A 27,824-nucleotide genomic window follows, 5' to 3' on the forward strand; every position below is an offset into this window, starting at 1 on the left:
ACATAACTCTATAAAAATCTTTAATGGATAAAAGATATACAGTGTAGGCTTTGTGTTCACTGTCCATGTGTTGCCCTTTGCAAAGTGCTCTGTCTTCCACCCCAGCTATCAGAAGGTATTTTTAATATGGGCGGCTACCAGCACTAGTATTTCCCCAATCTTCCTCTGCCAGTTGGTGATATCCTTGGACACAGCACACCATAGCTCTCCATGCCGGGGCTCTGCATTCTCACAGCGCTTCCTCACCTCTTCCTGTTGCTCCTGGGGAGACCAAAGGGTTCTTTAGGTAGGGTTTCTTGATAGGTACACACTGAGCCTTGCCTGTCCCCTTGCAGATCTGGTCCCATCAGAGTTCATGTTCTCCCTCCTCTTGGGCAACATGGCGTCTATGTCAGTGCATCTCTGTGTTAAATTATGTCAGACTCCCTAACCTCTGGTTCACACAAGTTGCCAGGTGCACTCTGAACTAGGGCACTTCCTGGATTCAACAAGGTCTGACTACTACTTCCAATGAGAATCCCAGGATACCCTGGCCACTCTTGCCTTATGAGCATGCTCCAATAAACCTCAAGTGGGGATGGACTAGACAGAGCTTTCTATTGTCTCAGAAGTGGCTAGGGGAACAGGCAGGATATTACTGCACACTGGTATTCTAGTGCAACCTCACCTCAGTGCCATGTTGCAGTTCAAATTTGTAGAAGAAGGCCCAGGCATCCCCCAGATCTGAGTCAATTTTCACAGTGCGATGGAACCACTCCCGTGCCTTGGTGATCTTTCGTTCACTCCAGAACAGCCTGTTATGGAACAAGTACTTAGAGCAAGGGGCAGTGCCTGCTGGGCTTGGGAGTCACTCTTCCGTGTGGGTCATCAGCTGTATCTTGCTCCTGGTGAGACCAGCAGGCCAAGGCACATGTTACAGAATGCCTGAGTCATGGTCCAGGGCAACCTGGAGGTCACTCCAGATCCTTCACTGAGCCTAACTGCTTTTTGGTTTTGAGAGACAGGGTTTCTCTATGTAACAATCCTGGCTCTCCTGGAACTCACTTTGCAGACCACAGAGATCTACCTGCCTCTGCCTCCTGAGTGCCAGGATTAAAGGTGTGCACCACCACTGGCCAGCACCCCCCCCCATCCCCCACTGCTTTTTATACATTTATACACAGTAAAGATCTTAACTTTTTTTTCTTTTCTTTCGAGACAGGGTTTCCCTGTGTAGCTTTGGAGCATATCCTGGAACCATCTCTGGTAGACCAGGATAGTCTCGAACTCACAGAGATCCACCTGCCTCTGCCTCCCAAGTGCTGGGATTAAAGGCATGTGCCACCACCACCTTGCAAGATCTTAACTTCTTAAAACTATTTTTTTTTTTCTGGGTTAAATACAACATGAAACTAACCTTGACAAACATTACAGCTGATTATAAAAACCTGAAATTTTAGACTGTTGATCAGTAACTTACCAACCCTGGACTATCCTGATTTGTTCAGCATCTTGTAGCAACATATGCAAACACTAGGGACCTGTGCCCACTGTAGCTGCAGTTCATAGCACACATGACTGTTGTACCCAACACTCACACTTGAAAAGCAGGCTGAAGAGGAGCCTTTCAGGAAGCCAAGAAACCGGACTGTTAGAAACCAACTTAGAAGTGGGGTATGGAGGCATATGACTTTAATCTCAGTACTTGGAAGGCAGAGGCAGGCACATCTCTGAGCTCAAGGCCAGCCTGGTCTATAGAGAGAGTTCTAGGACAACCAGGGCTACAAAGAAAAACCCTATCTCAAAGAACAGAAAGAAGGAAAGGAGGGAGAGAGGGGAGGGAAAAAGGGAGGGAGGGAAGAGAAGGAGAGAGGGAAAGAGGGAGGGAGGGAGGGAAGGAAGGAAGCCAAGTTAGGGTCCCCATGGGGACCCTCCCCAACTGGTAGGTAGTGTAGGATAGCAGGATGAACAATGAGAAAGATAGCATAGCATGCTGTGGGAAACACTTTGGCAGGCTCAGGACTTGAGCTGTACTAACCCTCCCTCCCTTAGTGAGGCAGCTGGTGCACAGCTAACCTTTCTACTGCAGGCAGCTGTTTGGGTTACTCTCAGGTACCAAATGGAGTATATTTTCATGCTGATAACTTGATTGTTTTTTAAGCCATGTAGTGCTCTTAATTGCTTGGTGTTAGATAAACTGTGATTTGAAGAGCATAAACTCAAGATAGTAGGCACATGGATCATCAGCTTGGGAACAGCAAGGAGCGACTTATTTACTTTATCAAAGCCTTCTGTGAAGTTTATGGCTGCTCTGTCTGAGGGCATATAGATGTTACTCTGGGAAAAGGAAGCCCAGGCTAGGAAGGCTGGGCCTAAAGCTTCCCTCATCTGCTAGGGCCACAGATACTACAAATGTGCACAGGTAGCAATGTGAAGGCAAGTGCACCAGACATGAGTACTTAATGCCACCCAAACAGAACCAAACTGGTTCTAAGGCTCTGCCTCTATCCCCACCACCAGAGGCATAACCTTGTGCTGGGAGATGATGGGAGACCACTTGATGACACTGAAGATGATCCACGGTTAATCACTTCTGTACTCTAAGACAATGGATTACAGTCAGGGTTATTCCCAGGACCAGCTGAGTTCTGCTAACACAGTGAAAGTACAAACTTGACTGAAGCCCCTTCAAAGGGGCTTAATACTTAAATTCTGGGTGGATCAATATCAACAAATCTGTCCATCATGTAATCCAGGTCCCATTTGGTACTGAAACAAAGAGAACAGCCCCATCAGATGCCTGGGGCTAAGGAAAAGCCAAAAAGCCCAGGAGGCCTGAAAAGATGAGGTAGCCAGACAGATTTCTAGACAGTATCTCAAGGTCTCTACCAAAAGAATGCTGTCCAGAAGACTGAAGCAGGAGTTCTGGCAAGCGGCCCATCCTGCAGACAAAGTCAGCATCATCCGGCAAAGATGCTGGCAAAACTACACCAAGACCCCAAGGATAAGCAAAACCCCCAAACTACTCACTACTCACTTAGCCACTGCTAAAAGCACATGGGGGTCATGTTCACATTTCTTCAGAGCATCCACACTCTTGGTCTTTCTCTGGGGCCTTGCCTCAAGGAAGACAGCTTCAGACCACAGGATACCTGAAATTCAGAAGCAAAAATCTGCCCTTCAACCTTACTTCTGGCTTCAGAAATGCACTCTCTTCCTCAGGCTGCCCCAAAAGGAGTATACTGACACCAATCACAAGGGCCTGAAGTATCCACCTACCCAGTAACCTGCTGAATTACAGCAGCCTTGCCCAGAACAGACTGGACAGTGTTCTAGATGATAGCTGCAAATTTTCATTCTTACCGAGTCAGCAAGCAGGCAATGGGCAATGGTAATCTGAAAGCACTATCTCATATTGCTATTAAAAATAGACAATAGTTTCCAGGATAGAGGGGCTACACAAAGAATCTCTGCCTCAAAAAACAGAAAATAAACAAACATTCAAAAAATCATAACCAGGTATGTGACACATGCCTGTAATCCCAGCACTTGAGAAGGCAACAGCTGAGGCAGGATGATCATGGCTTAGAAGCCAACCTAAGCTACAAAGTAAGAGTCTAGCATAAAACAAACAAACAAACAAACAAACAAAAACCTCACCTACCACTACTAGCACCACAACAAAAAAACCTTAGCTAGGCTTGGTATTTTAATACTTGGAAAGTGGAATAAGAAGAGTAGGGAATTCGAGGCCAGCCTTTACTACATAGTGAGTCTGAGACCCACCAAAATATCAAACATCTAGTGTAACTTTAATTCAACTCTGTACAATAACTCAGAAATAATACAAACAATAAGAGAAGAGATTCTTGAGTAACAGGGTAGAGGGAATCTCTATATCCACCTTTCAAACTCCAAATTTTTTCAAGTGACAAATACATTTATTTTTTGTTGTTGTTGTCTTTTCTTTCTTTTTTTTCCAAGATAGGGTTTCTTTGAGTATACTTGGTTGTCCTGGAACTTACTCTGTAGACCAGGTTGATCTGAAACTCAGAGATCCACTTGCCTTTGTCTCCCAACTGCTGGGATTATAGGCACACACCACCACCACCCAGCTACACTTCTTATATACCACATGTAAGTAAAATAATAAGTTAAGTCTTGGCCAGAAAAGAAAAGAAAAAAAAAATGATAGTACTTCAGAACATGAAATCAAACTCTCCCATATTGAGACTGAGGATTTAGTCTGGACCTTTGTAACCAAATCTGTGATGCTACACTAAAATGGGACACACAAAGTGCATCTTAGAGGGGTCATTGGGAGTCAATCTCATCCCACAAATCTCCTCTGTGCTATACCAGAGAGCCAGAAGCCCTTACCAGAATTGGGGCACTCCTGCAGTGCCTTGGCCATGAGTGTGTTGGCAATGTTCTTCAGCCCTGCACGGTACTCCAGTCGCACTGACTCCAACCTAGGAAGACAGGCCCAGGGATGTCCCAGCCCCATCTATTATAGCATGATCAGCTACTCCAGCTGGCCTTCTGCCAGAGACCCTTTTAAAAGGCTTTTAAATTTTTTACTTTATAATTGTTGTCATGCATGTGTACATGTGCCACCACACATATGTGGAAATCAGAGGGTCACTTTTGGAAACAGTTCCCACCACTGCTCCCAAGATTGCCAGGCTTGCTCAGCAAGCAATCTTTCCACTCAACTTCTTGCCAGCAAAGGAAGGCTCTTGTCTCTTGGAAGGTGGCTGGAATTCCATACTCTACAGATATTGCCGCACTGGTATCCACAGCCTGGTACCAAGGCAGCAGCCCCATCTGAGATCCCAGGCCCCATAGAATCCAGATGTAAGTGAAGATATCAGAATAAGCCCACACCACACTGGATCATCACATGAGAGGCACCTAAGGATTACCCTTTCTCAGCAGTGCTCTCTCTTATTCCAGCCTAACTCCTAGCTGGACTCTGCATCCATTACCTGTAACATGGCGAAGCTGGCATAACTCACTGCCCTCCTGTTTTGACCTCCCACTTACTAGGATTACAGGTGCACACCACCATACTCTGCTCCCTCTGGCAAGTTTCTTCATGTTCCAGAAGGTCTTGCCTATGTTACTTCTATAGTCCACTTTCTTAGTTCCATTCACTGGCATCTTACAGCCCTTCCCTTCACCAGAAGCCCACTCACCATCTAGACCCAGATCTTCCAAGGCAGGGACTGTGATTCCTCATAGAAGCTGCCACTTATTATTGTGCCCCAGGAGCCTGGGCTGAAGTAAGAAGGAGCTGAGTGAGGTCAGCCTCCAAAGCGGGAGATGAGCCAATTACCAAGGACTCACCATAGCCCAGGATTCTTCGGGTTTTTTAGACGAGACTTTTCCAAAATGGCCCGAGCACGAGTCAGCTGCCCAATCTTTTCTTCAAGCCGGGAGAGTAAGAGCCACAGTGGTGTGGAGTGAGGACATTTCTTCAGCTGTGACCAAAAAAAAAAAAAAAAAAAAAAACAGAGTAAAATAAGAGCTCAGAGAGAATCTAAAGTTGTGTGAAGTGTAATCAGCTTCTAAGAACACTTCAGGCTGTTAGACATGTACTTTGTGCTCTCCATGTGGATTTACAGACATGGCTCTGTGGTGTGCTCATGTAAACAGGTGTGTGTAGCTGTGTTGTATACATGTACACAAAGGATGTCTGCAGGACAAGTGCAATCAGCATGTGCACTTCAATGTATACAGCCATGCTACATACACAAGCATACATTGAGTATACATTATGCTACTTCTGATGTACCAAACCCCATATATCCTAAACACAGAGTGTGCAACTTTGTAGAAAGGAAAACAGTATCCATAACAAAAGGAAGCATAAAAATTCAGTCTCAAGCACAAAGCTCTATCACAGACCACTGGCCCTCCACTTCTTTCAAAAGCATGGGAAATTGACCAATGTCATGCTATTCCTTGAGACATCTTTCCCCCTCCACCCCACTAAGACAGGGTTTCTCTGTGTAGCTCCAGCTGCACTGCAACTCACTTTGTAGAGCAGGCTGGACTAGAACTCACAGAGATGTGCCTGCCTCTGCCTCCTGAGTGCTGGGATTAAAGGTGTGCTCTACCATCTCCTGGCCCCTAAGACATCTTAATAGAGGCTCACCCCTTGATTATAGGCCTCTCGGGCCTTCTCCATCAGTTCCCCCTGCTCCTCAATCTGCCCCTTCATCATCCACAGCTTGGGGAAGTCTTCATAGTGCCTCAGAGCCTCCTCACATAACTCCTGGGCAGCAGTGATGTTCCCCAACACCCACTCCAGCTTCACAGATTTCATGAATACCTGTAAAGCAGACAAGCACCATCACACCAGAGTTGTTACTTCTACCATCTATCTGGATGCTAACTACCTTCATATCACACACATGACATCATAGACATCGTTCACACACATCTGTCCTGTACCTCATAAGTTGTTGTATGTAGCTCTTTTGTATATACAAGAGGTATAGATAAATAAAGGAATGCCTTTTTTTTTTTTTTTTTTTTTTTTTTGGTTTTTCAAGACAGTTTCTCTATGTTGCCCTGTATACCAGGCTGGACTTGAACTCACAGAGATTCACCTGCCCCTGCCTCCCAAGTGCTGGAATTTAAGGTATAAGCCACCACCGCCCAGCTAAAGAAATGCATTTTAAAGCCCAATAACACGATTGGGCTGTGGCATGAGCTGTCCTACTCATCTCACTCCTTCCCAATGCCATGTATGAGCCAAGAGGCACTCTGCCAATACTGCCCCACCCACCAGCCACCACTCACACGGGCAGTGGGTGCGCTGCTCCGTGCCTTGGCCAGCAGCCTCCGGGCTCGCTCGTATTCATTGTTCTCGGACTCCAGCTTTACAGCCGCCAGCCAAATCTCTTCACTGTTGGGGTTGGCCTGGAGAATAAGCACAGCTGCATCAAAAAGGCTCAAAACAAAAGTGACCAGGGCTAGACCACACTTAATTAAGAACAGGCAGTCTGAGAAGTGAACTGAACCTCACTCTGATACAGGACTAGTATGCTTCTGCACAAGCTAGGAAATGTAGATCTCAGCTTGGGGGGGAAACACACACACACACACACACACACACACACACACACACACACTCTCTCTCTCTCTCTCTCTCTCTCTCTCTCTCTTTTACTCTTGTACAGAGATGAAGCAACAATACTAGTATTGTAGAGCCACCCTCTCTAGGATGCATCTAAATTCTGCACGGCCTTTCAAAACTATGATTGGCTCACTCACATCTTTGCATCAGAATCTGCTACATCTAACTTCATCCCTTCCCCTCAGGTAGCCCATGTGGTCAGGGTAGATCAAGGTGAGATAATGAAGTGTAAAGGGTTCCCACAGGCATGGACCAAGCTATACAAACTTAAGAGTCCAGGGGACATAAAAGTAGTGCCTCATAATGTGTACCTACCCTCCTTAAAGACTTCTGCAACATGGCCATGGTGTCTATGGTTATGGTAAAAGTGAACCACCTTAAAATTCTAGCACACAACTTGAGGAGAAAACTGTATGTAGAAAGGACATCACTTATCTGGCACAGCACTATCACCTATTCCTATAGTCTCTTCGGATAACAGCTGTACTGACGCAAGTTAGCTCTTCTGGTGCTTATTTACAACAGACAAACTTTACTGTTGCCCTGGGCTATGATACTAGACTGGTTCAATTCCCAGCAACCACATGGTGGCTGACAACCATCCCTTATGAGATCTGGTGCCCTCTTCTGATGTGCAGATATACATGGAATCGGAATGTTGTATATATAATAAATAAATAAAATCTTTTAAAAAAAGACACAGACACAGGAGGATAGCACATGCTTCTAAAAAAATATTAGGATCATTTTTTGTTGTAAAAAAATTTAAATGTTACATGTAGGTTAAGGAGATGGCTTAGTGTGTAAAGTGCTTACTGGACACCCACATAAAAGCCAGGCATGGCAATGCACATCTGTAACCCCAGTACTAGAGGGTGTAGTCAGATGAATTCTAAAGACTAATTGGTAACCAGGTGAACCAAAGCTGTAAGCTCCAGGTTCATTGAAAGATCTTGTCCCCAAAACAACAACAACAACAACAAAAAACAAACCCAAAAAAACAAAAACAAAAAAACCCCTCAGGGTGTGTTAGGCAGCCCTGCACTCAGGAGGCAGAGGCAGAGGCAGAGGGAGTTCGAGATCAGACAGTTTACAGAATGAGATACAGATAGCCAAGACACAGAAAAGCCCTGTCTAGGAGGAAAAAAAAAAAAAGTAGACAGTGATATAGGAAGACACTCTAGGTTGACCTCTAGCTTATACACACACACATTGTATGTATTGTAACAGCTAGGCCTCATTAGGCCAGTAAGTCTATCTGTTTTAGTAACATTGTATGTATTGTAACAGCTAAGCCTCATTAGGCCAGTAAGTGTATCTGTTTTAGTAACATTGCATGTATTGTAACAGCTAGGCCTCAGCAGGCCAGTAAGTATATCTGTTTTAGTAACATTGTATGTATCGTAACAGCTAGGCCTCATTAGGCCAGTAAGTATATCTGTTTTAGTAGGACAGCACTCTCACAAAGGCATTAAGCACCCAGGCAGCTTACATTGTGGTCTTGTACTCTGGAGTACCTGGCCTATAGTCATATGAAATAGAAGGGAACTGAGGCCAGTGTGGCTGGTTGCAATGTTCCTCATGCTTAGGCCTCATAGACAAGGCCACCCACACAATCCAGTGTCTCTAGACTAGATCATGACATATCCCAAAGAATATGCACAAGGTAAGCTCTAAGGCCACAGTAGCACTAACACTGAGTTTGTGTTCATGGCCCCTTCCAATACAGGCATCCTTTACCTACCTGGAAGGCCAGGGCCAAGATGCTCCTTGCTGCAGGCACATCCCCTGCCAGCCACTTGGATTTGGCACCCATGAGCCACAGCACCTCTGCCTTGGGGCAGTGGGCCACAGCCCTCTGCAGGAGTGCTTCCAGAGACTCCCTGCAAGAGAAAGGCCATAGTCACTAGGGTCAGGGCCATAAATCAGAGCACACAGCCATCTAGATGCTGAAAAGACAGCTACCACTCCAAAGTTCGGTACTATTAATGATTTACGAGATTTTACGATGGGGAGAGTGTAGGGAAATCTTTCTTTCCCATAAAGAATCTAAAATCAACTACTGAAGAGGACTCTATAAAGCAAAGCATTGTTTAAACAGCAAAGCCTTTTACAGCCATGTATCCTGGGGGCAGTGATAACATGGCAGTCTGGTGACAATGAAGGCCCTTTTATCTTGAAGCACAGAGGACACCCTGGATTCATTGATAAAGATTAAGGTCCCTGGCACCCATAACCCCCTCCCCCAAACAAAACAAAAAGGTCTTATTGAGAGTGATTTTAGAACACTACTGAATAAGAAGTCTTGTCAGCCTTGGATACGGGGTATGACATCTCTGGATTATATATGGTCCACCACCTCTTGGTCACACCACCTTTACTTTACTGATGACCCCTATGGGCCTCATGTGTTCAGCTGCAAGTAAAAGAACACACAAAACCATATCACACAGAAAGTGCCTACAGAAGCAACACCATGTTCCCCAGAGCCCTGGGCCCAAGTACTGATGACTTTCCTCATCAGTCTATAAGCTAGCAGCAAAGAAAAAAATAGGTTAGTAGGAGGAAACTAACCATTGAAACACTTGGTGGATAACAGTATACATTTAAGCCATGAGTCATGAAGTCTCAACCCCAACCCACACCTGACATGACAGGGTCCCATACAAGTCAGCACTTAAGACTGTACCAAGTGACATTATACAAGGTGAGTCACTGGGATCATTTTAGAAAGTCCTTAAGTTCCCTAATGAGTTAATTCTGAAATACCAAGCCAGCTGGCAGGGTAGAAAGAGGCCCTGTAGAAACTAACATTAACTAATAACAGAAAAGAAACAAGGGCTCAAAGTCCCAGATGCAATGTTGGTGAAACCAGCAAGGTCTGTGCCCACCCAACATAGGGAAGAGCTGAGGACCCAAAAGAGAATGACACAGGGTGCTCAGGAACATGAGTCCTGTACCCCAGGGAATGACACATTTAAAACAAGAAACTACAATGCCTAATTTAATCAGCATTTACAGCCAATAAGGCCGACCCAAAGGTTTTTCCAATTAAAGAATACAATTAAAGAAAATTGTCAGGGACCTCCTTCTGTGTACAAAAACCAGCCAAACCCCAGAAAGCCAGTGCAGCTAAAATGAAAAACAGACTGCATGGGCCCTGACACTGTACCGCCCACTGCTGAAGAGAGTGCCCAAGCACTAACAGCCTGCATTGGACACTCTCAGACCCATAAGGCACGAGTAAAGGGCTCCTTGATGCCTTGGTTTCTCAACTATAAACTCATGATAATTCAATCAAAGAAGGGCTATAAAGAATAAGGCAGTTTCAGAGTCCCAAGTGCCACAAAAGTGCCTATTCTCATTGTAACCTGCTCATGATCACAGAGGGACAGATCCAAAACAGTGTCACTTGCAGATCTTCATGAAAGTGAGGTTTGAATCCAGTATTATGCAGACAGGAAGTGGAAAGTGCCCCCATACCTGGTACCATGGTTCTTCTCAAAGTATGCAGCTCGCAACCACACACTCTTCTTGCTGGGGAAGACTTGTAGGGCATAGGCATAGATGGCTCGTGCACACTCCAAAGCATTGTGGGCCACACACTAGAGCAGAGAGACACTATGAGGAAGGTAGTTTAGGACTGCATGGGGCAGACGATAATACTTTTTCAAGCCTCTTGTACTTCTAAGTAGTGACATCTGGTAACAAATGTGCTGTGGTACATTAATTAAACTACAATCTTAAGACAAGGTCACCTGAGGATGGGGACACAAATGCTAAAAAAAAAGTTCAGAAGGCACCCTTCTGGCCCCCTGACTTGCAAGAAGACATACTAAGAGGAGTAGCAGCTTTTTACCTGCGAGATAACAAATGCAGCTGAGTGGTAGTGGTACACGCCTTTATTCCCAGCACTTGGGAGGCACAGGTAGGTAGATCTCTGTGAGTTCGAGGCCAGCCTGGTCTACAATGTGAGTTCTAGGACAGCCAGGACTGTTATACAGAGAAACCCTGTCTCAAAAACAAACAAACAAAAAACAGAAAACAAAAGATAACAAATGCACATAAATATGCATATGTGTAAGGTTATAGCTAAGGCAAGTGTGTGTGTGTGTGTGTGTGTGTGTGTGTGTGTGTGTGTGTGTGCACTCACACACCTGTGTACCATCACACACTGCCTTGAACTCAGAGATCTACTTGCCTCTGCCTCCCAAGTGCTGGGATTAAAGGAGTGAGCCACCACCGCCCGGTTTATATGCTGCTTTTTAATTAATACTATGTATTTTCCATTAAAAAGGTTAAGCCATGGCGGTTAAGAGAGGACCTGGGTTCAACTCCCGGCACCAACATGGCAGCTTACAACTGTCTGTAATTCCAGTTCCAGAGGATCTGGCATCTTCACACACGTCAAGCAAAACACCAAAAGCACAAAAAAAAAAAAAAAAAAAAAAAAAAAGGTTAAGCCATTCAAAACCTGTACAAGACAATCCAACACAAAGAGAATGAGAAGCCCACCAATCTAGTAGAATCACAGCAGACACCATTAGGCTTTGCTTCCTTTCCCCACCCCCACCCCATCCTCTAATACCAGCAAGCCAAGGCCATTGTTTTGTAATGATAAACAAGCATTCTACCATTGAGCTACCTTCTTCACCTTTTTCTATTTGTTATTTTGCAATGGTCTCACTCAATTCCCAGGCTGGCCTTGAATCTGCAATCTTATCTTAGATTTCTGAATAGCCGAGGTTACAGGTCTGTACATACCATCAGGCCTAGATCCTCTAGTTTTGTTTTTTGTTTGTTTTTTGTTTTTTTATAGTCAAGTGATTTTAGGGGTTGGAGAGATGACTCAGTGGTTAAGAGCACTTGCTGTTCTTCCAGTGGATCCAAGTTTGGATCCCAGCACTCAAATCAGATAATTAATTCACATATAACTCCAGTTCCAGGGGATATGACACCCTCTTCTGGCCTTTGCAGACACATGGCATATGTACACACACATACACACATGCATATTCACATGCACAAAAGTAAAAATAAAGTCTTAAAAGAAACCCTAACACTCATATATATAAAGTGATAGGTAGGGACTGGAGAAATGGCTCAGCAGTTAGAGCACTAGTTGCTCTTCCAGAAGACCCAAGAGTTTGACTGCCAGCACCCACATGGATCCAGCACTCACTTCTGGCTTTCTTGAGCACTGAATGCACACGGTGCACAGACATACACATAATACCTATACACACAAAACAAATAGAAAGAAAAAGTGATAGGTAATGAACCAGCAAGATGGCTTAGTAGGTTAAGACACTTAGCAACAAGCCTGACAAGCTGAGTTCAATTTCTAGGACTCACATAGTAGAAAGAACCAAGTCCCATACAAGCAATCTTCTGACCTTTGCATACATGCTGTAGCATGTATACACACACCCACTCAAAAAAAATTTTTTTTTAGTCATACGTAATACCAAATAACAAAGCTAGTCACCAAATGCAATGATAACTCTGATGAGAGGTAGTTTAACTGATCTTCATGGTGACCATGAGACCCAACTGTTATGGTGGAAGTTCCACCTAAGCTCCGCCCTCCCCTATCTCCCTCCAAACCCTGCTGCATCTCAGAAGCCCCCCAAATGATGACCCCTCCCCAAGAGATGCTCAAGACCACTTCTACAGGGTATTTAAACTGCCTCCCAGAAACTAGACGGGTTTTCTGGTCTCTCTTTCCCGGCTCCTCTCTGGGGGGCTAGAAGGCCATCCAGGAGCATTGTATCCATTAAACATGGGCTTTTTCTAATTCAGTTTGATTTCGATTGCTATATCAGTGGAGAGACTTATCAGGGTGCAGAAACTTTTCACCAATAACAAACTAGACAGGTTCACACACTTTTTTTTAGGTTCATAGAAGACTAAGGTCTCCCTCCCTGGGAGAAATCACTTCCTTCTCAGGAGGCAGAGGCAAGCAGATCTCTCTCTCTCAGTTTGAGGTCAGCCTGATCTACAAAGCTAATTCCAGGATAGCCAGGGCTACACAGAGAAACCCTGTCTTCAAAAAACAAACAAAAAAATAAACAATAACAAAGGGGTATGAATCTGGGGGCAAGTTAATGTAATGGCCACTAGGGACAAATAGCAAAAAACTATTACAACTGTAAATGGCAAAACTGCCTGTGTGGAGCTGGGTTGTGGTGGCACACACCTTTAATCCCAGTACTTGGGAGGCTGAGGCAGGAGGATCTCTGTGAGTTTGAGGCCAGCCTAGTCTACAGTGAGTTCTAGGCCAGACAGTCCTAAAAGTAAAATTCTTAAAAAAAAAAAAAAAAAAAAGCCCCAGGTGGAGCTGTAGTCACAGCTACATACATACAAACTTACACAGGGAAGTTACCTGGTCATCCAAAATTCCTCAGATGGTCAGATATCTTCATAGAGCGAGATGCCAAAGAGCCTATAAGTGTCCAAGACCCACAATGTATGTAGAAACAGGTGGGGAAGGAACGGAGGTATGCCAAGATTTTGATCAGACCCAATCCTTCCTATATCACATGGCCTGACTCTGACTCAACCACCAGAGAAATCAAGAAGGGCCTTTTCCTAAGTGTTATAACCTGACCAGGAGTATTCAGAGGGGCCAGACTCTACACTGGGCAAACCCTGGTCTATACTCTTCTGTGTGGCTGCTAACCAAAGCAATGAGATCAACTGCAAAGATTTTAAGAACTCTACTGCTTTAACTGCCTAAGCATCAAGTAACAGTGCCCTGGGCCCGTGGTAGGAAGGAGCACTAGGAGAGTACCCCACGTTTCTAAGCATACTAGAAACATTACTTCTCATTCCTGCATGAAAAAGAAAAACAGCTATGGTTACTGAGTAAAAGTGGTTAAGTGACAATAAAAAATGAGAAAAGCTGGGCACGACGGTACATGCCTGAAATCCCAGTACTCCAGAGAGAGGTAAGAGGATTCTGAGTCCAGCCCAACCTAGGCTACATCAAAACAAAACAAAACAAAAGAAAGGAAGAATGAATAAGCTAAAATCATTCTTGGACTTCTCATATTTTTGTTATCTTCAGAGTGTTGTCTAATAAAGGCTCCAAATTTATTAAAAGCAATAAAGGAAAGAGATACAGAACATGCCATTCTGTGTTTAGAATAAAGAAGTTATCACAACCAAGTGCTAGGTTCTTTTAGATACAAAGGAATTTTCACTCAACACAAAGAACATTTAGTATTTAGTGTTCTCTCTATATGTATATATTTATATATGCATTCTAGTACTGCAAGTTGGAGCTAATGCTTTATGTATGCTAGGCATATGCTCCACTACTGAACAATACTTCCAGCCTCAGGCCCAATATGATGAAACAAACCCCTTTGACCTACCTCTTGACTCAAAGAGTAAAGTGTGTATTAGCATATATAAGGCCATTCCATAGGCTGTAAAGCCAGTACCTGAGTTCTGTGTCACAATGTGTACACCATTTTCAAGAGATTCACACAGAGACAGCATAACTAAAAGATGAATCATTGGTCTACCAGATGAAGAGGAACAGGAATGCCCTTCATTATTATCATTTCACAAAATGCTTTTGATTTTTTTGTTTTGTTTTGTTTTTCAAGACAGGGTTTCCTCTGTGTAGCTTTGGAGGCCGTCCTGGAACTCTGTAGACCAGGCTGGCCTCTAACTCACAGAGATCTGCTTGCCTCTGCCTCCCCGCTGCTGGTATTAAAGGTGTACGTCACCAACAATCTCACAATTTTCTTTAAAGGGCTGGGGATATAGATCCATGGTACAGCTCTCCCCTAACATGCATTAGGTTCTGGGTTTAATCCTTAGTACCAAAAATAATACACAAACTAAAAACATCTGAGCTGAACAGGAGGCTGAGGTAAGAGAATCACAAGTTTGAGACCAGCCTAGGCTACACAGCAAGATTTTTCTCAGAAAACCAAAAGCAAAGACTGGGGATGTAGCCCCATTGGTAGACTGCTTCATGGCTGTCATTTACAAGGTCTTGGGTTCAATCTCTAGCACCACATAACCCAGGCATATTGGCTCACACCTATAATTCTAGTATTTGGGAGGTGAAGGTAAGAAAATCATCCTCAACTACCCAAGAAGTATAAGGCCAGACTTGTCTATAAGAGATGCTATCCAAAATAAATAAATAAATAAATAAATAAATAAAAGCAGGGGCTGAAGAAGAGGCTGAAGAAATGGCTCAGCAGTTAAAGCACTGGCTGCCTTTCCAGAGGACTCAGCACAATCTTCTGTAACTCCAGTTCCAGGAGATTTGATGCCCTCTTGTGGCCTCTTGTGAGCACCAGACACACACGTGGTACACATGAAGCCAAACCATTCATATACATAAAATAAATAATAATGTTTTAAAAAGCCAAAAACCAAATCAAAACAGAAAACCAGCACTTGGCATATACCATAGAAACAACCATTTCAATGAAAGCATTGTTCATTACTTTGGCTTGGAGTCTCTTGTCTATAAACTTTGCACTTGGGAGACTGAAGAAGGATTGCTGTCAGTTTGAGGTCAGCCTGTGCTATATAGTGGACTGTTTAAAACAAAAAAGAAACAAACAAATAACAAGAACAATAAAACCAACCATTATTAACAGATCCTCAGGGCTGGAGAGATGGCTCAGATTAGGTTAAGAGCACCGACTCTTCTTCCAGAGGTCCTGAGTTCAATTCCCAGCAACCACATGGTGGCCCACAACCACCCATTACGAGATCTGGTGCCCTCTTCTGATGTGCAGATATACATGGAAGCAGAATGTTGTATATATAATAAATAAATAAAATCTTAAAAAACAAAACAAAACAGATCCTCAAACTAGTAAGTTGATGCTTGGAGGATACCAACATAATTTTAAAATGCTTCTTCAAAAATGCTTGCTATTAATCATAAAGGAAACAACTGAAAGAATACAAGAAAGTCTGGACAGCTGGTCAGAGTGAACAAGTATCTGTACCTCCGTAGCACATCACGATCAGAATATATAAATTTGTTTATGAAGGAAGACCTGACATCTTACACTGCCAAGGACAAACCTCAACCAACTCACAAGCAAATATAACATATAGCCAGGTCAAAATGTATTCTGTAAAACTGCTGGCCTCCAGTACTCAAAAATTCAGATTTAGGGAAGAGATGTAGCTTAATGGTAGAGCACTTGCCCAACATGCCCAGGCCCCTGGTTCCACCCTAGCACCATATAACCAACCAACCCCAACCAAATAAATAATAAAAAGGAAATTCATGAAATAAAGACATACTGAAGCCCTGTTAAGGTACTTTCTCAGGTTGTCCTAAGGCTATGATCCTGCAAGCATCTAAAGAGAATATAGTTTTGTTCTCATTGTTACTGTTTAATTTTACTAATAGGACACTAAGGGCCAACTCAGAGGGTAAGAGCATCTACTGCCAGGGCCTAATGACCTGAGTGAGTTTGATTCCCAGGACCTACAGGATGGAAGAAGAGAATTGACTTCCCACGGGTGGTTCTGTGGTCTCTACTTTAGGGATGAATATGCTCACACACATACACAAAATAAATTTTTAAAAAATTAAAAAAAAAATTTTGAGACAGGGTTTCTCTGTGTAGCCTTGGCTGTCCTGAACTCACTCTTTAGAACAGGCTGACCTTGAATTCACAGAGATCCACCTGCTTGTGCCTCCTGAGTGCTGGGATTAAAGGTGTGGCCCTGTTTTAGTATTTTTTTAAATAATTTAACTTTTTTTTTTTTTATGTGCACTGGTGTGAAGGTGTCAGGTCCACTGAAACCAGAGTTACAAACAGTTTTAAAACTGGGTGGGTGCTAGGGTTTGAACCCAGGTCCTCTAGAAGAACAGTCAATGCTCTTACTGCTGAGCCATCTCTCCAGCCCCCATTTTAGTATCTTAAACATGTTGATCAATCTAACGTCTTGTTTTCCCTTTGGGAAACTATTCTGAGGAAACAGTGTCAAAGAGGCAGCAACTCTATACAAAATGTTCCTGAAATGAAACCAGTAATGGGAACCAGGAACTGGGAGAAAACCTGGTGCCACAGAGGTTCTCTGCCACCCATCTAAAACATTGTAATACAAGTAAGTACACATAGCTGCCAACAGGCACACCTTTGTAATAGCTACTTTCTCCATCTAGTAAGCACTCAAAAGCTTAAACGCGGGTTTGTAGAAATCTGCTACCCTTATGACTGCAACTCCATCTAAAATAAGTGTATTAGAGCTAGATGTAATGCATGCTCCCGTAATCCCAGAAATGACGAGGCTAAGGCAAGAAGATCTCCAGTCTAAGGTCATCCTGGGCTCCAGTCTCAAAAAAAGACAAAAAATACAAATAAAATCAAGCACATCAGAAAGATTTTTAAGGAGACAAAAGGGGGGGTGGTATGGAAAGCAACCTACTCATTTTAGGGACCACCATTCCTAGCAAGGCTACAGACTGGGTGGAAAGCAGGTAAGCTTACACTGTCAGCATCTTCCATCCAGGTGTGTTTGCGATCTTCCTCCTCAATCCCAATACCGATTACGGCACGCATGACTGCCTGGCAAGTGGCCACACTTCCTGCCCTGTCACACTCTTCAGCATCCTGAAAGAGAAGCACAGAAATTTTGTTTGGTTTTTTTAGTTAGAGCTGTCAAGTGACCGCCATTCCTGGATGGTAATTAATAATTATGTACCTACTGTCTTGGGCATATAACCTAGCAACCTGTCATGTTGTTTTGTTCATTAATACTTCTGTCCTAATTACCCTGCATTTATGTACTCAATAAACACTGTGTGGCTGAATGAAACCACATTTATTCATACAGTACATTTTAAACGAGATCTTGCTGCATACAGAAGTTCTATTAAGCTCTTACACTAAAGAACATCTAAAAACTACAGTTTTGCAACATTCTTGGGTATCTGAAACTATTTTTACTTCAAAATAAAAAGCCAAGTATGGTGATACACAGTATGGTGGTAACACCAGCTACTTGTAAGGCACCAGCATAAAGACCATAGTTCAAAGCTAGCCTGAAATACTAAGTAAGACCTTGTCTCAAAATTAATGAAAAGGGGGATGGAGATTATATAATACTCCAGTGATACAGCACTTGCCTAGAATACTCAAGGCTCTGGGTTCAATCCCTGAAACCATGGGAAAAATCAATTTAAGGGGGAGGAGGCTGGTGAGACAGTAAAGGCATTTGCTGTGAAACCCTGATAACCTGAATTTACTCGATAGGAGGAGAGATCTAACTCCAAATGATTGTCTCCTGATTCTACACTTACACTGTAGCATGTGCACCTACACACACTAAAAATAAGGCTGTAGCAAGGCACAGTGGCACACGCCTTACATTAAAGAAACTGAAAGGAGTGGAAGTAAAAGACAAGTTCAAAGTATTTGTACTGTTAGGAATAGAACTCACAAATTAGCAAAAAGAGGAATGTTCTAACCTAGACAAGAAGTGTTGGTGGGGACCCTAGCTGCAAGGGAGATTAGATGAAAAGGGGGGGGGGTGCATCACAGCAGATGACCAATCACAGGAGCAGTCCACCGAGCAGGCCAACATGTAGCAAGGTACTTCCAATTTTAGGAAAGCAGATTTGGAACATGTAAAGAGAGCCATATCTGTAAACAATTTTCTTTTCAGAAAAAAAAAAAAGTTCTACATTATGAGCACAGGAATGTGTTACTAAAAGTTGGGGATAGGCTGGGCGGTAATGGTGTATGCCCTAGAACTCTAGGAGGCTAAAGTCCTAGAATTCTGGAGGCAGAGGCAGGTGAATCTCTTAAGTTTGAGGCCAGACTGGGCTACAAAGGGAATTCCAGGACAGCCAGAGCTGCACAAAAACTCCTGTTTTGAAGAAAGAAAAAAACAAAACAAACAAACAAACAAACAAAAAACCCAACAACAAAAACCCAATCAACCAAAACAAAACAAAGACAAACGAAGTTGGAGATAATAAAAGTACCCTGTGCGGGCTGGAGAGATGGCTCAGAGGTTAAGAGCGCTGACTGCTCTTCCAGAGGTCCCGAGTTCAATTCCCAGCAACCACATGGTGGCTCACAACCATCCATTATGAAACTTGGTGCCCTCTTCTGATGTACAGAATGTTGTATACATAATAAATAAACAAAATCTTTAAAAAAAAAAAAAGTACCCTGTACATTAATTAGGAATCAAACAACTGACCCAACAGACAAATGTTGCAAAGGGCATTTGCAAGTTTACCAGAAAACAAAATACAACAAACTTAAATATCTTAAAAGAAACTCTAGGCTATTCTTGTCTGTAAGATGCTAAACTGTTTTCAGCAAGCAGGCTGATTAACTTGGTCTTTAAAGAGAGGCATGGATTTTACAAAGGTGAGGACTATGCACTGACCTCTACAGAAGGCAACTTTATTTCCTCCATCAAAACAATGTATGCACCAGCAATTCCACCTTATGGAATTCATCTTACAATAATATTCCCATGGATGCAAAACTATATGTACCAGGATACTTTTGAAGCAAATGGAAAAGCTACTGATAAGCCATCCACAGCAACATGTGCAAGAGCACACATACCAATGAGATGGCCAAGGAACACTGCAGGCTCTGACCCAGTGGGGAACAAGATAAGAAATGAGCAAGCAAGAAAAGATAAGAACGTTATCCCTACCTGAAGCACTCAGGACCCTGTGGCATCAGAAAAGCATCTGGGATCAGAACCAAGTGCAGAGATCTTAAATGAAGACATATTAGTATGCATACTAGAAAGGGCAGCAGTAAGCAATGTAACAATGGGATGATCATCCCAAACTCACAGGGCCTGTAATCCACAGTAAGGGCACAGGCATCTAATCTACAAAGCAAGAAGGCTCTGGGAATTCTAAGTGGGCATACTGAGATTAAAGGTGGTGCTATGTGCTGGGGAAGGACAGATAATCTATCTAAGACAGTAATGTAAGTCACTCAGTTTACAGAAACGTAGACCCAGACTATGTGTGCATGGGGTATGAAAGGAGTCAGCAACACCTCCTGAGGAATGAACTAGGTGTTACCCAAAAGCTGGACTGAGGAACCTGTCAGTTTTGTGGTTGTTTGGAATCACTAGGTAGTAGTGCCATCACATGTGCCAGGAAGAGAGGAGCACATATGCCCTCAGGGCTGTGGAAAAGTCCAAGGCTCCTGATACCTAAACAACATTCCAATTAATGGGTAATCACAAAAATCTAGGAAAAGGGTTAAGGACAAAACTGTCAGCATTTATTTAGAAAAGAAAACCAGGGGCTAAAGTGATGGTTTAATGGTTAAAAACACTTGCTAACTCTTCCAGAGGATCCAGGTTCAATTCCCAGCACCCAGATGGTGGCTCTTTTTGTTGTTGTTTTGCTTTTGGTTTTTGAGACCAGGTTTCTTTGTAGACCAGGCTGGCACCAAACTCACAGAGATTCACCTGCCTCTGTCTTCCAAGTGCTGGGATTAAAGGCATGTGCCTCCACACGGTGGCTCTTAACTGTGTAACTCCAGTCCCAGAAGATCCAATGCCCTCTTCTGGCCTCAATGTCAGTACTTGTTATACATACATGCAGATAAAACATACACACATAAATAAAAATAATATGTAGAAAAAGAAAACCAGCAAAGGGGGTGGAGGAGAGGGAAGCAAAATAAGCAAAACCAAAGAGTATAGGACATCCCTAGACTTGATGAGTCAAAGGTCCTAAGGGACATTTCTAAGGATTTTGGTACTGTGTTGGGATCAAAACCTCATTTGAGTGGATTCTAAAAATAACAGTGAGAAGATGGAAAAGATAAGTGATGGGGAATGTCCTTCTGTATGCTGTGAATATATATTTCTCTTATTGGTTGCTGAATAAATGCTGACTGGCAGTAGCCAGGCAGGAAGTGTAGACAGGGCTACCAGACTAGGAATGCTGGGAAGAGGAACACAGAGAGTGAGTCTCGGGGAGATGCCATGTAGCCACCAAAGGAGTAACATTCTGGAGCATTACAGGTAAGCCACAGCCTCACAGCGATACAAAGTTTAATAGAAATGGGTTAATAATTAAGAGTTAGCCAATAAGAAGTCTGAGCAAGGGGGCTGGAGAGATAGCTCAGAGGTTAAGAGCACTGATTGCTCTTCCAGGTCCTGAGTTCAATTCCCAGCAACCACATGGCGGCTCACAACCATCCGTTATGAGATCTGTTGTCCTCTTCTGGTGTGCAGATATACATGGAAGCAGAATGTTGCATACATAATAAATAAATACATAAATACATAAATAAATAAATAAATAAATAAAATCTTTTTTAAAAAAATGCTTTAAGGGCCGGGTGGTGGTGGCACATGCCTTTAATCCCAACACTGGGGAGGCAGAAGCAGGCGGATCTCTGTGAGTTCAAGGCCAACGTGGTCTACAGAGTGTGTTCCAGGAGAGAAACCCTGTCTCAAAAAAAAAAAAAAAAAAAAAAAAGTCTGAGCCATCTGCCAAATAGTTTATAATTATATAAGCCTCAGTATATTTAGCTGGGACTGAAGGTGGGTGTACTGGGCAGACAGAAACTGTCTTCAAATAAGGATTGAAAGTGTTAACATATACAAGTTCTTAAGAGATAGTTTGTAACACAGTAGGATCTCAATGAATGGTGACTATTACTCAAGATTCAGCATACTTGGATGTACAAATAACATGAAAATGATTTGAATACCAAACTGACATATATTCAGCTCCTCTGTCATATTCTAGTAAAAGGAAGTAGAAGACAGACTGAGGAAAGCATAAAATAGCTTAAAATAACATAATCTAAGCTCATGTCAAATTTCTCTACACTTTAGCAATAGCCTCAACTTGTCTTCCTAATGGTGTCTATATGAAGGTAGATTGAGCCAGGTATGGTGGCACACACTTTTAATTCAAGCACTCTAAAGGCAGAGGCAGTAGGATTTTTGTAGAAAAAACTGGCACTGCTAACTAGACCTTTTCCTCAAACATCTAGGTACCTTTTACACAATATAAATATAAGAACTTGGTACTGTAACAACATGAAGACTACATAGGAAAATCTAAAGATGCCACTTGATACTCTAGATTACTGTGGGAGGCAAGGCACCAATGGGTAGTAGAGATGCCAAGGAGACCAATCAGACAAGGACATTAAAAGATTATAACTATAGTCAAAGACTGAGAAGTAAGTCAGTAGCAGAGAATTGCATGGATGCACAAAGGACTAAGTATAATAGAAGATGCAGCACAGAAACAGAACTCCAGATGCATCTTGTGTGGAGTCCCTAAGAGTCTTCACTGAAGCCAATGAGAACAATCAGCTGGAGTAACCCTATATGCAATTAGTTAAGAAATAAAAACAGACAGCCTGGAATCCTCGAATAGTTGAAAGCAATAGGATAAAAGGCACAGAGGAATTCTGCCCAGTGGAACAATCAGCAGAACATTGCTTGGGACCTAGGTGAGGTGGTGCATGCCTTTAGCAAAGCAGAGGCAGGTGACTCTCTGTGAATTTGAGGTCAGCTTGGTCTATATAACAAGTTCCAGGACAGCCAGAGTGACCCTGCTTCAAAACAAAACCAAAGAATATTGCTTGGGTCTTGCCTTTTGATACAGAAAAGCAAACTCCAAAGGATCAAGGTATATATCCATATTACTTCGCTGCATTCCAACAGGTTCTAGACTACCTACAGTTAGCACCAAAAAGGTAAAATTCAGGGTTAAAAACTGACATAGATGAGAGAACCAGCAGACAAAGACATTAAAATAATTATTCCTAGTCAAAGACTGGGAAGTAGATCAGTAGCAGGGAGTTGCCTAGATGCCAAATCTGGGATTTGATCCCAGCACTGTGAATATATGAACAAATAAATAAATAATATTCTATATATTTAAAAGTTGGAGACATGAGGGAGCTGGAGAAATGGCTAGAGGTTAAGAGGACCAAAGTTTAATTCTCAGAACCATCTGCAACTCCAATTCCATGAAATCTAATACCCTCTTCTGTAGTCATTCATACATATGTATGTAGGTGCACACACACACACACACACACACACACACACACACGCACACACACACACGCGCGCGCGCGCACTCTCGCAACCAAACATACACACACACACACACCATATAAACTTAAGACATACAAGGGAAAAGGACCAAAACTAAATTTCTAGAAATGAATACTAAAAAAATCTGAGGTGAAAAATGTAGTAGGTAAAATAAATAGTACATTAGTTCAAAATAAGATAAAGCAATACAAACTATGCAAAATGAAACATGGAAAAAAGAATACTTTAAAAATTAAAAGTGTGGCCAGGCATTGGTGGCGCACGCCTTTAATCCCAGCACTTGGGAGGCAAAGGCGGGCGGATCTCTGTGAGTTCGAGGCCAGCCTGGTCTCCAGAGTGAGTGCCAGGATAGGCTCCAAAGCTACACAGAGAAGCCCTGTCTCGAAAAACCAAAAAATTAAAAGTGTGGGTGCTGGAGAGATGGCTCAGAGGTCAAGAGCACTGGCTGCTCTTACAGAGGCCCTGAGTTCAATTTACTGGAACCACATGGTGGCTCACAACCATCTATAAAGAGACCTGGTGCCCTCTTCTGGCCTGCAGGCATACATGCAGGCAGAACACTGTACACATAATAAATAAACCTTTAAAAAAAAAAAATTAAAAAGTTAAGTGAGCTGGTTATCTGAGGAAAAGATGAGACACTTCCCTAAGATCAGGAATCCAAGAGTAGAAGTTGGTTCTCATACTACCACCACTCAACATTTTGCTGGAATTTCTACTCAGGGAAATTAAACAAAAAATAATAAATATCTTGGAAAGACAAAACTATATTTGCAAATGACATGATTTCATATAGGAAAAAATTCTAAGGGAGCCACTAAAACTATTAATATAAGGAGGTCAGCAAAAACACAAAGCCAATTGAAAAATTTTCAACAATGTCAAAATAACAAAATTAAATCCACTTGTAACAGCATCAAAAAATGGTAATAAATAAAATAAGCTGAATTCTAGTGGTACAGGTTTATAATACTAGCTCCCTGGGAGGCTGCAGTAGGAGGACTGCTAACTTCAAGGCCAATTTGAGCCACTTAATAAGACTCTTATTTAATATCAAAAATATGGAAAGGCTAGGGGAAAAGATCAGCCCTGGGCTCAATTCCTAGTGCCATAAGAAAAAAAAAAGTTGGGTATGATGGCACATGTCTTTAATCCTAGCATTTGGGAGACTTAAGCAGCCATATAGTGAGCTCCAGGCCATCCGGGGTGACACACTGTGAGACAAGACAAGATGTTGTCTCAAAAAAAAAAAAAGGAATTAAAAGAGCCAGATGTGTGGTAGTATACACCTACAATTGTACCAGTAGGGAGGTAGAGAAAGGGGATAAAAGGTTCAAGGTCAGCCAGGTTCCCTGACAAGTTCTTTTAAATACAGGGGGGGGGGGGGGGGCAATGACTTGGCTCAGGAAATGGTTCTGCAGGTAAAGCCTTGTTGAGCAAGCAGGAGAACCTGAGTTTGGATCCCCAGAATCCACATAAAAGGCTGGGTTTGACAGCATACACCTATAGCCCCAGGACTCTGGGAAGAAACAGGTGGCTCCTAGGGGCTCACTGGACAGCCAGTCTAGCCAAAACTGCAAGGCCCTGTTGCAGGATATTTGTTTGCACTGACATTCTGAGACTGATAATAAAAAGTCTAACCTTGATCGGGGGCAAAGTTAGTGGCTAGCTGATCAGAATTAGCCATAGAAGTTTTGGAGGTCCCAGGATACATACAGGGAGATAGAGGAAGTAGTAGGGAGGGGCTTAGAGAGATTTGCAGGCCTTTTTGAATCAAGGAAGAAGAGAAAAGAGGTCACTGGTCACTTTACCCACTTCTCTGATCAATCAGGTTCTTATTCCAATATCTGCTCTGGAATTTTTATTAATAATAGAAAGTTTTAGAGAAAATTTTGAGACAGAGAAACCCGGTCTCCAAAAAGGGGGGGGGGACCTCAATATCTGGGCTATATATGACAAAATGGCTGATAAGATACAAACCTTAAAAACACCTACTAACAAAAAAAAAAAAAAAAAAAAAGATCACACAGAGGAATCTAGAACAAAACCAAATACACCATTACATGATGAAACTGAAGGGAAGCAGCCCAAGGTTATTAGAAAACTAACCTTAATTTATCCAGTTACAAGAACAACCACCAGATGATAGACACCCCCAAAACTATAAGTTAAATAAAATCCTGCAAAAATGTTAGATTTAAGGAAACAGTCATTTCATATAGTATGCACTCACCCTATGTAAAACAGATGTTAAATTCACAGGCAACTCAGAACAGAATTATCCCCCCAAAATGGAAAGACTTAGCTACAACAATATTAGATGCTGATCCTCAGTTACAATGAAAAACATGATAAAAAGTGAAAGCTAGGGTCATAGAACAACATAGAGGTATTGATATTTCCCAAGACCAGCTTCTTGGGGAAGGCCAATATGCAGATTTACAAAGACAGTTTGGATTTTATGATCACACCTTGGCCATATGTTGTAAAAAAATTCTTCTACAAGGAATATTAAACAGCCCCATCTTGTGTCAGTATTTTGTGCAACAGCCATTAGAAATAATTCATAAACAGCTTTCTCAAACTATAATTTACCATCATATGAATGGCTATATTTATTTATTTATTTTGTTTTTTTGAGATAGGGTTTCTCTGTGTAACAGGCTGTCCTGGAACTCGATTTGTAGACCAGGCTGTCCTCGAACTCACAGAGATCTACCTGCCTCTGCCTCCTGAGTGCAGGGATTAAAGGCGTGCGCCACCACCACCAACTGGCATGGATGATATCTTACTAGCTGATTCAAAGGCAGACACCTTAGAAAGAAATGTTTGAAAAATTAAAAAAAAAAAAAAAAAAAGTCTTGTTGGGGATTGCAAATTGCTCAGGAAAAAATACAAAAAGGAGATGCTATTAATTATTCAGGATATAAGATAGGTTTACAGAAAACTCAACCATAGATAGCACAAATCAGTAGAAATCTATTATGAATTCTTAATGATTTTCAAAAACTGCTAAGAGATATTAACTGGCTACAGTCTACAATTGGATTAACAACTCAAGAACTAAGTAATTTATTTCAAACCTTAAAAGGTAATAAGAACTTTTAAAAAATCCAAAACAAATTATCAGCTGAGCCTAAGAGAGAATTGGCTTTGGTAAAAAAGAAATTATTGGATGCACATGTGGATCAGTTGGATCCAGAGCTTGATTGTATTCTGGAGACAGGATTTCTCTGTGTAACAGTCCTGGCTGTCCTCCACCTGCTTCTGTCTCCCAAATGCTGGGATTAAAGGTGTGCACTACCACCACCTGGCTCCTACAGGAATTCTTATGCAAAGAGAAAATAATATCTTAGAATGGTACACAGATAAATAATTAAAGACCTATGTAGAAAAAGGCCTCTGAATTGATTCTGAAAGGAAAATTGAGACTTTGTTAATGGCCCAGCAGAAATTGTGGTATCTTTAACTAATAAAAATAACTAATTGGATCCTTTCTCGAATGGTACAAGGAACACCAATACAGTTGGAAATAAACCAGAAGAGGCAGGTTAAGTCAGGAAAAATAAATAAAATGGCTCAAAGCCCTTATGATTCCATTCAAATGTCAGAATTATATGCTAGTTTCATGGTATTAGCAGATTTTTCTAGAACCTCTTAGTATAGTTACTGACTCTCAAAACACAAAAAGAGTTGTTTTACATATTGAAATGGCTAAACTTAATCTAGATGATTCAAAATTAACCTTGTTATTTATTCAATTACAAGAAATAATCAGAAATAGAAATCATCCCTTATATATAACAAATATCAGATCCCATGTGCAGTCTACCAGGCCCTCTAGCACAAGGTAATCATGAAATTTATCAGCTATTGATAGGAAGTACTAGAAGCCTCAGAATTTCATAAGAAACACCATGTTAATAACAAAGGTTTGAAGAAAGATTTTCTACCACTTGACAACAAGCCAAGGAAAATATAAGAAAACATCCTACTTGTTCTTTGTATAACCAAACTCCACTACCTGCAGGAAGTAACCCAAAGGGTACTCAAAGAAATGAAATTTGGCAAATGGATGTGTTTCATTTTTCGAAGTTTGGAAAATTAAAGTATGTGCACCATATCACAGATACACATTCAGGATTTCAATGGACAATGGCTTTGAATTCTGAAAAAGGTAACTCTGCAATTACACATGTATTTAAAGTCATGGCCATCATGGGAATACCTGTAGAAATTAAGACAGACAATGCTCCAGTAAGTCTCTAGTAAAATGAAAGCTTTTTACATATTACAACATAAAGCATATTTCAGGTATAATACATAATCCTACAGAACAAACAGTTACAGAAAAAGCCAATCACACTTTAAAAGATATGCTTAATAAACAGAAAGGGGGGGATGGAGGGATAAAAAAAAAATAAACAGAAAGGGCTAATAACCAGAGATAGGTTACACAATGCTTTATTAACGTTAATTTTTTAAATTTATCTTTATATTATTGTTATTATTATTATTTTGGTTTTTCAGAGACAGGGTTTCTCTGTAGCTTTGAAGCCTGTCCTGGAACTCACTCTGTAGACCAGGCTGGACTTGAATTCACAGAGATCTGCCTGTC

General features: G+C 42.0%; 1 protein-coding gene across 2 annotated transcripts in view; it reads right to left on the bottom strand.

Annotated features, from left to right (window-relative positions):
* Positions 1-3: 3 nt before the first annotated feature.
* The window catches only part of LOC100767706 (pre-mRNA-processing factor 6), a 61,379-nt gene continuing 33,558 nt past the window's right edge, over positions 4-27,824 (bottom strand). Inside the window, exons 12-21 of one of the 2 annotated variants that reach the window (XM_027420006.2) lie at positions 17,614-17,736; positions 10,610-10,731; positions 8,871-9,009; positions 6,790-6,909; positions 6,140-6,316; positions 5,329-5,462; positions 4,360-4,451; positions 3,017-3,131; positions 668-794; positions 4-261 (exon numbers count right to left, since the gene is read on the bottom strand). In XM_027420006.2, coding sequence (XP_027275807.1) covers positions 109-261; positions 668-794; positions 3,017-3,131; positions 4,360-4,451; positions 5,329-5,462; positions 6,140-6,316; positions 6,790-6,909; positions 8,871-9,009; positions 10,610-10,731; positions 17,614-17,736 — 1,302 coding nt within the window. In that variant the 3' untranslated portion in view covers positions 4-108. Of the gene's footprint in view, positions 262-667; positions 885-3,016; positions 3,132-4,359; positions 4,452-5,328; positions 5,463-6,139; positions 6,317-6,789; positions 6,910-8,870; positions 9,010-10,609; positions 10,732-17,613; positions 17,737-27,824 lie in introns of those variants that run through there. The other variant, XM_027420007.2, reaches the window with a different exon arrangement.

This window comes from Cricetulus griseus, chromosome 6, assembly GCF_003668045.3.
Source record: "Cricetulus griseus strain 17A/GY chromosome 6, alternate assembly CriGri-PICRH-1.0, whole genome shotgun sequence".
NCBI classification, from domain to species: Eukaryota; Metazoa; Chordata; class Mammalia; order Rodentia; family Cricetidae; genus Cricetulus; species Cricetulus griseus.